This window comes from Bubalus bubalis, chromosome X (genome assembly GCF_019923935.1).
Source record: "Bubalus bubalis isolate 160015118507 breed Murrah chromosome X, NDDB_SH_1, whole genome shotgun sequence".
Classification (NCBI taxonomy): Eukaryota; Metazoa; Chordata; class Mammalia; order Artiodactyla; family Bovidae; genus Bubalus; species Bubalus bubalis.
The window spans coordinates 1172370-1184563 of NC_059181.1; the positions used below are offsets into that span (position 1 = coordinate 1172370).

The 12194-nt window shown below is 48.8% G+C and overlaps 1 protein-coding gene across 6 annotated transcripts in view; it reads right to left on the bottom strand.

Moving 5' to 3' along the window:
* Positions 1 to 12194, bottom strand: part of DHRSX (dehydrogenase/reductase X-linked) — a 213701-nt gene that overhangs the window by 170548 nt on the left and 30959 nt on the right. For 4 of the 6 annotated variants that reach the window (XM_044936703.2, XM_025276658.3, XM_025276659.3 and 1 more), the window contains exon 2: positions 3110 to 3217. In XM_044936703.2, coding sequence (XP_044792638.2) covers positions 3110 to 3217 — 108 coding nt within the window. Of the gene's footprint in view, positions 1 to 3109; positions 3218 to 7393; positions 7665 to 8402; positions 8517 to 12194 lie in introns of those variants that run through there. The other 2 variants (XM_044936704.2, XM_025276660.3) reach the window with 2 other exon arrangements.

Below are 12194 nucleotides of genomic sequence, written 5' to 3' on the forward strand. Positions count from 1 at the left end.
AGCCTGGCTGGAGGGGAGTTTGGGGGAGAACGTGTCTACGTATATGTACGGCTGAGCCCCTTTGCTGTCCACCTGAGACCACCACAGCACTGTTAATCCGCTGTACCCCAATAAAAAATATTTTTGGTGTTTAAAAAAAAAGTGTAAAAAAAAAAATTAAAACACGATACAAATGAACTTATTTGCAAAACAGAAATAGACTCAGACATAGAGAACAAACTTACGGTTAGCAAAGGGGAATGCTCAGGAGGGGTAAATTAGGAGTTTGTGACAAACATAGAGACACGACTATATTTAAAGCAGATACACAGCAAGGACCTACTGCCCGGCACAGGGAACTAAATGCAATACCTTGCAATAGCTTATCCTGGGAGAAGAGTCTGATAAAAGAATATGCAAATGCACAAATACAACTCTATGACTGCTGTACAGCTGAATCTAAGACGACACTGTGTATCAGCTATGTATGTGTATGTATTAACGTGCTTCAGTCGTGCCTGACTCTCTGCGACCCCATGGACTGTAGCCCTCCAGGCTCCTCTGTCCATGGGATTCTCCAGGCGAGAATACTGGACTGGGTTGCCACGCCCTTCTCCATTGGATCTTCCCGAGCCAGGGATCGAACGCGGGTCTCCTGCATTGCAGGCGGGTTCTCTACGGTCTGAGCCACCAGGGAAGCCCATGCCTGACCTTAGACAGTTGCTAATGTTGCTTCTACATCTACTGGGGATCCACTGGCATATCTGAAAACACTCCCCTAAAGGAAGCAGGTCACAGACACGGTGGGTCTGCCTTGCCGTCAAGCTCTGTTCCGTCGCGGTTAAGTTTTTGTATAAAACAAAGCAAGGGTTCAATGGCACCAAGTCATGGGGGAAGGGCAAACTCCCACGTTCAGATTTGCTCTGGGAAGGATGAACCCTGCTCACCAGATTGTAAAGGTCTGCAGGAAGGAAGGAAAGTACCACTTGTTAGGAACGGAGGAGCCTGGTAGGCTGCAGTCCATGGGGTCGCTAAGAGTTGGACACGACTGAGCAACTTCACTTTCTCTTTTCAGTTTCATGCACTGGAGAAGGAAATGGCAACCCACTCCAGTGTTCTTGCCTGGAGAATCCCAGGGACGGGGGAGCCTGGTGGGCTGCCATCTATGGGGTCGCACAGAGTCAGACGCGACTGAAGCGACTTAGCAGCAGCAGCAGCAGCAGGAAGGAAGGAGAGTACCACTTGTTAGGAAAAAAAAAAAGATATTGACCCAAATTAGGGCCAGTGAACAATGGTTTAGCCCAAAGCTAAACCTGGTTCATCTCCTGCTGTAAAAAAAAATAAGTTTTATTGGAACATACGCCCTGCTCATCGCTAGTTAGTCCTAAAGGAGATCAGTCCTGAATGGTCATGGAAGGACTGATGCTGAAGCTGAAACTCCAATACTTTGGCCACCTGGTGCGAAGAACTGACTCATTTGAAAAGACCCCGATGCTGGGAAAGGTTGAAGGCAGGAGGAGAAGGGGACGACAGAGGATGAGATGGTTGGATGGCATCACCAACTCGATGGACATGAGTTTGGACAAGCTCCAGGAGATGGTGAAGGACAGGGAAGGACTTGCTTTACTGCAGTCCGTGGGGTTGCAAAGAGTCAGACATGACTGAACAGCCAACAGTTGAAAGAGGTAAAACCAGACCTATAGCACAATTTTTATCAAAACGGACACCATAAGAACAATTAATTAAATGCAGAGGATGTCCAGAAAAATGTGATCAATACTATATTTTGTTTTGTTTTTTTTCAAAGTTAATGTCCCTGTATCTTTTTTTCCAGCTGATTTAAACAACGGCAATATTCACAAATGTAAATTGAATTGACTTAAAGTGTCTCCACTTTCCTAGCAGAAGAAAGTCCCTTCATTTCGCAAGTTGATTTAGGGACCAACTGATCTGATCTGATAAGCCACTAGGGCTTTATGGGCTTCCCTGGTGGCTCAGAGGTTAAAGCGTCTGCCTCCAGTGTGGGAAACCTGGGTTCGATCCCTGGGTTGGGAAGATCCCCTGGAGAAGGAAATGGCAACCCACTCCAGTATTCTTGCCTGAAGCATCCCATGGACGGAGGAGCTTGGTGGGCTACAGTCCACGGGGTCGCAAAGAGGCGGACACGACTGAGCGACTTCCCATTCCCTTTCATGAGCCACTAGAAAGCTTCAGAAAGAAGGGGTCAGGGCACAGAGACACACACAGGGACAGCCACATGAGGACTCGGGGAGGAGACGGCCGTCCACGCGCCCAGCAGAGAGGCCTCGGGAGGAACCAGGCCTGCCCACACCTGGCTCTCAGCTCCAGCCTCCAGGACTGCGGGAGGGTGAATGTGCGCCGTTTCACCTATCCAGTCTGTGCTGTAATTTGTTATGACAGGTCTGGGAGGCTAACCCACACTTATTGTCATTTATTGCAGTGAGTCACACAGGTAAAAAAAAAAAATATGATCCACATTAAAGGAGAAGCTAGACTCCTATCCAAAAAGAAAGAAAGAGTATCACAATCTCCTGTCTGTTTCAGCTTTTCAGGGTGACCGTTACCGCCTTCTGCACCTGCTGGCTCTGTTGGTTAGTTATTAAGTCGGCCCCTGGACCGTAGCCCACCAGGCTCTTTTGTCCATGGGGTTTCCCAGTTGACAATACTAGACTGGGTTGCAATTTCCTCCTCCCAGGGGTCTTCTAGACCCAGGGATCAAACCCTGGTCTCTCACATTGGCGGGATGGTTCTTTACCACTGAGTCACCTGGGAAGCCCATAGTGGAATACGCTGTTCAGTCACTAAGTCGTGTCGGACTCTTCGAGACCCCAGGGACTGCAGCCCACCAGGCTCCTCTGTCCGTGGGATTCTCCAGGCAAGAACACTGCAGTGGGTTGCCATGCTCTCTTCCAGGGCATCTTCCCGACCCAGGGATCAAACCCAGGTCCCTTGTGTCTCCTACATTGGCAGGCGGATTCTTTTACCACTGGGCCTCCTGGGAAACCCCCCTGGATCTGTAACCACACCAAGATCTGCATCACGCAGAGGCAGACGACGGCGTATCTCCCAGGCACTCTAACACATAAGGTCCTGAACAAAGGGACATCACCTATGATGACGTGCATGCCCAGCTTCGCCAGGTGCTTGGCGGTCGAGTATCCGATGCCATCGGTCCCTCCGGTCACTATGGCAACACGTTCGGGTTGCGGAGAGAAGACTGCGGACGAAGAAAGAAAGAAAAAAAGAAAACAAGGGTTAGAAGCAGAGCACGAGTCGGTCCTAATGAAGTAACAAAAGAGGGCGGGATGCCAACAGGAGCTGTGGTTTGATACCTGTGGTTTTGTTCCTGTGAGTTATTTACAGGCTCAGGATGGGAGAGGGTAACACAGGACCGTCGCCCTGACTGATGACTGCCTGGGCTTGCCAGGGGGCCCTAGGGGTAAAGCAGCCGTCGACACGGGTTCTATCCCTGACTCCAGACCCCCTGGAGGAGGAAAAGGCAACCCACTGCAGTATTCTTGCCTGGAGAATCCCACGGACAGAGGAGCCTGGTGGGCTACAGTCCACGGGGTCTACAAAGAGTCGGACACGACTGCGTGGCAGAGCACACTTGCATTGTGACAGCCTGGTGTACACACCTCACAAAGCCTTGCTCAACCCCCACAGACACCTCCGCAAGAATGAACGGTGCCAACGTGATGTGCAGAAAGGGTGAGATGAGGGGTGTAGCCCAGGACCCTGGGTGGGGAGTCCTGGATGAATTCTCAAGGGCCAGGCTATCTGTGTTGTGAACTGGAGGTCTTACACACAGCGGTTGATGTTTCAACCTAAAGCTTGCTGTGTCCGATTCACGGGCAGAGAGAACACACGTGGGGTGCTCTAGACGGGGAGACGGGGCAGGGGAGGGAAGGGCTGGTCACTTGGGGTTAGAGAATGCAAACTGTTATATATCAGATGGGGCAACAACAAGTTCCTACTATACAGAGCAGGGGACAGTATTCAATACCCTGTAATAACCATCAAGGAACAGGGTATGTAACAAGGTGTGTGTGTGTGTGTGTGTGTGTGTGTATTATATATATGGGGCTTCCCTAGTGGCTCAGATGGTAAAGAATCTGCCTGCAATGCAGGAGACCTGGGTTCGATCCCTCGGTCGAGAAGATCCCCTGGAGGAGGGCATGGCAACCCACTGCAGGATTCTTGCCTGGAGAATCCTGTGGACAGAGGAGCCTGGAGGGCTACAGTCCATGGGAGGGGGGTGGGTGCAGGTGGATGGAGGCCCAGAGTCTGGGAGCCCCTGCCAGGAAGGGGTAGGGCTGAGTCCTGGACAGACGGGTCACTTTGCATCTGAGCAGTAGGCTTCTAGGTGAGTGAGTTGCTATGTGTAGGAAGTGGCTGGTCCTAGGAGGTTTATTATAGGATCAACGCCGGTCAGGTCAGTTCAGTTCAGTCATTCAGTCGTGTCTGACTCTTTGCAATGCCATGGACCGCAGCACACCAGGCCTCCCTGTCCATCACCAACTCCCAGAGTCCACCCAAACTCATGTGCATGGAGTCGCTGAAGCCATCCAACCATCTCATCCTGTGTCGTCTCCTTCTCCTCCCGCCTTCAATCTTTCCCAGCATAAGGGTCTTTTCAAATGAGTCAGCTCTTCGCATCAGGGGGCCAAAGGAGCTTCACCTTCAGCATCAGTCCTGCCAGTGAACACCCAGGACTGATCTCCTCTAGGATGGGCTGGTCTCACTGATTTCCTTTAGGATCAACGTAGCAAACATGAATTTGGTATCTTCCCTGTCTCCTGTATTTTATTTTACAAAATTCCTTTTCTCCAGCAAAGTACACTTGATTTACGATATTTTTATAAGTTTCAGCGATACAACAGAGTCACCATTTTTAAAAGCTATACTCCATTTCTATGCGTGTTTATCACTACGTCATGTCCGACTCTTTGTGACCCCATGGACGGTAGCCCACCAGGCTCCTCCGTCCACGGGATTCTCCAGGCAAGAGTACCGGAGTCGGTTGCCATTTCCTCCTCCAGGGGAGCTTCCCAACCCAGGGATCAAACCTGTGTCTCCTGCATTGCAGGCAGATTCTTTACCACTGATCCACCAGAGAAGCCATAATAAATACGGTTAGGACATCTAAATAGAGGCTTTGAAAACATAAAATTAGATCCATAACTCCTAAGACACATCTAAATAAACTCCAAGAGGAAAAAAACTAAACACTGAAAATATTCAAAGAACACAAAAATGTACCTTTAACCTCAGACCAGGAAACTCTTTGCTAATTCTAAGGCAAAACACCAATTTCACTCCAAAAAAAAAAAAAAATTGTACACTGTTGACCAAAAAAAAAACCACCAAGGGATTTCCCTGGTGATCCAGTGCTTAAGAATCTGTGCTTCCATTCCAGGGAACAAAGGTTCAGTCCTTGGTCGGAGAACTAAGATCCCACATGCCTGGCAGCATGGCCCCCCAAAATTAATTATTTAAAATAAATGTGTACAAAAACAGCATAAGCAAAGTCAGACAGAAACAATGAACTGGGACAAAGTCTGCAACTCTCGTCGCATTCAAAGAAGTATTTTCCTAAAATGCAAAGAGTTCTGAAAAGCCAAGAAATAAAAGTCTCTACAGGGAAGAAGGACAAAAGCATCTGTTGACATAAAAACATATTTAAGAAACTTCCCTGGTGGTCCACTGATTAAGACTTCACCTTCCAATACAGAGGTTGTGGGTTTGATCCCTGGTCAGGGGGCTAAGATTCCGCCTTAGGGTCAAGACCCCAAAACTTAACTTAGAAACAATACTGCAACAGATTCAACAAAGATTTAAAAACAAAAACTTGTGACCGCGCGCCATGGACTGCAGCCACCAGGCTCCTCTGTCCATGGGATTCTCCAGGCAAGAATACTGGAGTGGGTCGCCTCCTCCAGGGGATCTTCCTGACCCAGGGATCACACTCATGTCTCTTACATCTCCTGCACTGCAGACATGTTCTTTAATGCTTGAACCATCGGGGAAGCCCCAGAAACAATACTGTAACAAAATCAGTAAACACTTAAAAAAAGCTTAAGACAGAAACAATCTTATAACACAGAGAATGAAGTGAAATGAAAGTCGCTCAGTTGTATCTGACTCTTTGCAACCCCATGGACTGACTATATAGTCCATTGAATTCTCCAGGTCAGAAGACTGGAGTGGGTAGCCTTTCCCTTCTCCATGGGAATCTTCCCAACCCCAGGGATTGAACCCAGGTCTCCCTCATTGCAGGCGGATTCTTTACCGTCTGAGCCATCAGGGAAGCCCTAGAATACTGGAGTGGGTAGCCTTTTCCAGGGGATCTTCCCAACCCAGGAATTGAACTGGGGTCTCCTGCATTGCAGTAGGATTCTTTACCAACTGAGCTATCAGGGAAGCCCAAAACAAATACAGTAAAGGCTTTAAAACAATAAAAATATATTTTAAAAATTTAAATGCTTAAAAAATAACAAACAAACAAAAACATATTGAAATGGCCCTTCAAATCACAGGACCAACTTTACACCCAGTGAGGGATGTGTAATAGCTAACGAAAACCGCAAGATACCATCTGACCCAGCAGGTTGGTGAGAGTTCAAAACATCACGTTCTCCGGTGTGGCCACGGGGACAACGCTCTGACCCACAAAGTGGATAGGAGTGCAAAACGGCTCAGTCCCCGTCGGGGAAAACTCTGTAGTATCTACCCCAATTACATGTGATTCTATCGTTTGATCTCGCAAAGTCACTTCCAGGAATCGGCTGTGAAGAGGCCAGGTCAGGTGCCAACTCAGAGCTCTTTGCAACAGCGCAGTGTCTCCATGCAGAAACCATGTATCAGCCAGCTGCCGTTGTAGTCCTTCGCTCTCCAAGTCGTGTCTGACTCTTTGTGACCCCACGGACCGTCGTGAATTTACAAAGATTAAACCTTACGCATTCTTGCAAGAGCTTTGTATTTTTAAACTCCCTTTTTGAGGTCTTTGACCCATTGAGAGTTGATGTAAGGGTCTATTCATAATAGTGGAGTATGCGGTATTCTGTTTAGTCGCTCAGTCGTGTCTGATTCTATGCAACCCCGTGGACTGTAGCCAGCCAGGCTCCTCTGTCCATGGGTTTCTGTAGGTTTGTGTCCGACTCTTGTGACCCCGTGGATGGCAGCCTGCCAGGCTCCTCTGTCCATGGGATTCTCCAGGCCAGAATCCTGGAGTGGGGTGCCATGCCCTCCTCCAGGAGAGCTTCTTGATGCAGGGATCGCACCCGAGTCTTATGTCTCCAGTGCTCTGTAAATTCAGGATGCTAACCTGACCCCAACCGCGCCAGCTGCCCATCCCAGACAAGCGTACCAGCTGCCCTGTCAAAGCTCTCACCTGCTCGTCTAATTCTAAAACCATTCAGTTTTGCAGCCTCCTGGTCCGACACTGCAAGAGGCAACTACTTGCCCCAGGGTTTGGGTCTGGACGGTCAGGCGCTCATGAAGAAAGGCAACTACGGGTTCCCCGGTGGCTTGGAGGTAAAGGACTGGCCGGGCCAAGGCAGGAGACACGGGTTCCAGCCCTGATCTGGGGACAATCTCACACACCACGGCGGCATCAACTGTCCTCCAGGGCCCGGAACCCGCAATTCCTGAAGCCCGTGTTCCGCAAACCGCGAAGTCACCGCAATGATAAGTCCACACACTCCAACTAGACACCAGCCCCCTCTCTCTGCAACGAGAGAAGGCCCACGTGTAGCAACCAAGACCCAGCAGAGCCAAAAGTAAACAATCAATAAAAAGCAATTTTAAAAAAAAAAGGCAGCTCAGATCTTGGCAAACGAACGGTTGGCAAAGGCACAGCGTTTGCAGGGCGAGCCGAGCACTCCCTTGCGAGCTATGTTTAGACACGCCACGGTCATGCTTCTGTCTAAGTCGGAGGGCTGACCTCACGGCTCGGGGATGGGCAGCAGCTTGGGAAAATAGCAGCATGACAGGGCTCCATACGCCGAGCTCGCGACACGTGAGAGCCGCCCCTAAAGTCACGGGGAAGAACAAATCTGACTCCGTCTCTTGTCGCTCAGTCGTGTCTGACTCCTTGCGACCTCGTGGACTGCAGCACGCCAGGCTTCCCTATCCTTCACCACCTCCTCCTGGAGCTTGCTCAAAATCATCTGTATTGGATCTTTCTTTTACTTTAACCTTTGTACTCTTTTGCTTTGCGTTACAAATGTTGCCCATAGCCTGTAATAGGGACAGTTCACTCTCAGGTTCTGATCTTTAAGGGCGTGACCCTTTTCCCCTCACAGAGAGATTTAAAAAGTTGCAGAAGAGAGAATAACCTTTGTTTGGTTGCAGATTTATAGTAACATTGTAGACAGGATAGTTCATTGTTAGGTTCTGACCTTTAAGGGTATCACATTCATAGATGAAAAGTTGCAGAATAGAAAATAACATTTGTCTTCTTGGAGGGTCATCAGTTCAGTTCAGTCCTCAGTCCGGTGGGATCTAACACCAAAAACACATTCTCAGTCTCAGATCTTTAGGAGTATAACCCTTTTCCATTCACAGAGACATTTAAAAAGTTGCAGAATAGAGAATAACCTTTGTCTGCTTGGAGGCTTAGAGTAACATTATAAATAGACAGGATAGTCCATTCTCAAGGCTCTGACCTTTAAGGGGACAACGTTCTTCCATTCACAGGGAGATAAGAGGTTGCAGAACAGAGAAAAACACTTGTGTTGTTGGAGGTTAAGATGAGCATCGCAAGGGACACGGATTGCTGAACCAAAAAGTTTGCAGCCACTAACCTCACCCCCTCGCTCACCTGGCCCTTAACAAGGCTTTGCTGAAACATCAGGAGGCTCAGGATTTGAGGGCAAAAGACACCTGTCTCCTTGCATGAGCCTGCAGTAAAGCTTTCCCTGCTCCAAACTCCCAACATTTCGGCTTGTTCATCTTTACTGCACTGAGCAGACAGACTTGTATTAAGTAACAGAAGAGGAAGGTGTGTGTGTAATTCACTCATAAAAACAGCAGAAGACGTGGTGACGCTGGTTGTTTTTTCACGAATGATGAGAAAAAAACAACAACAACCAGGAAAGCAAGGACAGCTTCTTTAAGCAAGACGCAGACACTGTGCAGGAAATAATCTATCACTCGGACCATGAAAAGACGGCTTCATCCCAGGGAACCAAAAGTGCCTCAGAAGACAGCAAAAGGAAAAACAGAAACGGTGCCATGTGGGAAGAAGGTCACGTTCTTTGTCTACAAAGAGTTCTTGCAAAATAATCTGAAAACATTTAACAACTCTCTGGAAAAGCGAAAAGAAGGAAACAAACAAGAAATTCACCGGGACCGAAAAAGACACAGATGTAGACAAGGATGTTGGAACTGGCTCAGTCCTGTCTAACTCTCTGTGACCCCGTGGGCTGTAGCCCACCAGGCTCCTCTGTCCATGGGATTCTCCAGGCAAGAATCCTGGAGTGGGTTACCATGCCCTCCTCCAGGGGGTCTTTTCTGACCCAGGGATCGAACCCGGGGCTCCTGCACTGCAGGGAGATTCTTTACCACTGAGAACCATGATGGGGAATTTTCAAACCCACACGCACACATAAATCTCAAGGATCACACAGACACAGGAGTGAACACAAGTTAGGGCAGGAGATGCGGCCGAAAGCACTGCATTGCATCAAAGTCAGCCTGCTGGTCTGGGATATGGTACCTGTAACCGTCATGATACAAGAGGGCTCCTCTTGCAGAAAAACAGGAACATGTTGCTCCATTATATTCTTTATAATTGTACCTGAATCTAAAACTATCTCAAACTAGCAGCTTTTATTTACGTGCGTATTTTGGCTGCTACTCCCAGCCTGCAGCTCCCCAACCAGGGATCGAACCTGAGGTCCCGGCAGTGAGAGCACCAAGTTCTAACGGCTGGTCCGCCCGCCAGGGGAGTCCCAGGAACTTTTTGTAAAAAGCCTAAACTCATGTCTTCAAGAAAAAAAAAAAGAATATAGCCTTCTTAAAGTACAAAGCAAGGAGATCCAACCTGTCCATCCTAAAGGAAATCAGTCCTGAATATTCATTGGAAGGACTGATGCTAAAGCTGAAACTCCAATCCTTTGGCCACCTGATGCGAAGAACTGACTCACTGGAAAAGACCCTGATGCTGGGAAAGATTGAAGGCGGGAGGAGAAGGGGGCAACAGAGGATGAGATGGTTGGATGGCATCACCGACTCAATGGATGTGAGTTTGAGCAAGCTCCAGGAGATGGAGGCTGAGGTCCATGGAGTCAAAAGGAGTCAGACATGACTGAGCCACTGAACTGAACTGAACTGAACTGAACTGAACTGACAGTATAAAGCGAAACGGGGCTTCCCTGGTGGCTCAGCGGTAAAGAATCCTCCTTGCAACACAGGAGACATGGGTTCAGTCCCTGGTCCAGGAGGATCCCACATGCCAGGGAGTAACTAAGCCCAGTGAACCACAACTCCTGAGGCTGAGATCTAGAGCCTGGGAGCCAAACTCCTGAAGCTTGCGTGCCCTGGAGCCCAGGCTCTGCAACAAGAGAAGCCCCCACGTGAGAAGCCCCCGCTCGCCTCAACTAGACAAAAAGCCCACGTGTAGCGACAAAGACCCAGTGCTACCAAAAATAAATACACAAATACATGAAATTAAAAAAAAAAACAACCACCTCAAAACAAAGAACTCTGCCATCTTGGCCCCTGTCCAGCTATGTTGAAATGACCCGAGCTTTGTGGCCACTTTTAGAATTGGGGGCCTACTGCATGCCTGGTCCCTTTTTTATCAGATACCGGCGGCTGGACGCCCGGCCGAGGCTCCTCGCTGTCATGAGACAGAAGTGGGCGCCAGGTACAGGGGTTTTGAAAGCCCAGGGCAGCGGCAACACCGTCTCCCCTCTGTTATCTATGAGGTTCCTGGACTTTGATTTATGTTCCGCGTTTCCTATCTTCTGCAGACACGTGTAAGCCGCTGTGAATTCTCTGTGAGAGCACGTGGGTCGCCTATTCACTGCTTCACCCCTTAAATCTTTGCTCCTGTGCTCTCCTGGGAGACAACAGAAGTCTGCTAGGAGAGCATCGGGGAAAGAGAAATCCACGCCACAGTGAGTGACTGGTTCACAACTGCGTAAACGGCTGCTATATTAAAGGGAGGAGGGAGAGGGGAGGACGGAAGGGGAGAGAGAGAGGAAAAAGAAAGAGGAAAAAAGGAGAAAATGGAGAAAGAGGTAAAGTAAGAAAGGGAGAGAGGAGGAAAGAAAGGGCGGGAGAAAGGAAGAGACTATAAAGTTAGCGAGGAGGTACAGAAATCAGAACCAACGCAAGGTTGATGCGAACGTAAGCTGGAGTGGCCACTTTGGCAAAGAGTCTGACAGGTGGCTCTTCAAGAGGTTAAACATGGAGAGACAAGAGCCCAGCTGCGCCACACCGAGGTGTCAGTCTATCCCGGAGAAAGGAAACCATGCATCTGCTCACACACGCATGATGAAGCTAGATTCAGAGGAGCTTGATTCACAACAGCCAGAAAAGTGAGAACAGCCCAAGTGTTGACGGACTGATGGATGGATGTTGGATGGATGGATGGGTGGGTGGGTGGATGGATGATAGATGGATGATGGATGATGGATGGATAATGAATGGATGGATGATGGATGGATGGATGGGTGGGTGGATGGATGGATGGACAGACGGATGATAGATGATGGATGGATGGATGATGGATAGGTCGATGGATGGATGGATGAATGGATGGATGGATGGTGTATGATGGATGGATGGTGTATGATGGATGGATGGATGGATGAATGGATGATGGATGGATGGGTGGATGGATGATGGGTGGATGGGTGGATGGATGATGGGTGGATGGATGGGTGGATGGATGATGGGTGGATGGTTGGTTGATGGATGAATGGATGGATGGATGGTTGGTTGATGGATGAATGGATGGATGGATGGTTGGTTGATGGATGAATGGATGGATGGATGGATAGATGGATGGATGATAAGATAGTATATGGTGGATGGGTGGGTGGATGATGGGTGGATGGGTGGATGGTGGATGATGGATAGATGGATAGATGGATGATGCATTGATGGATGGATAGATGGATGGATGAGTGGCTGGATAATGGGTGGATGGATGATAGCTAGATGGATGATGGATGAGTAGA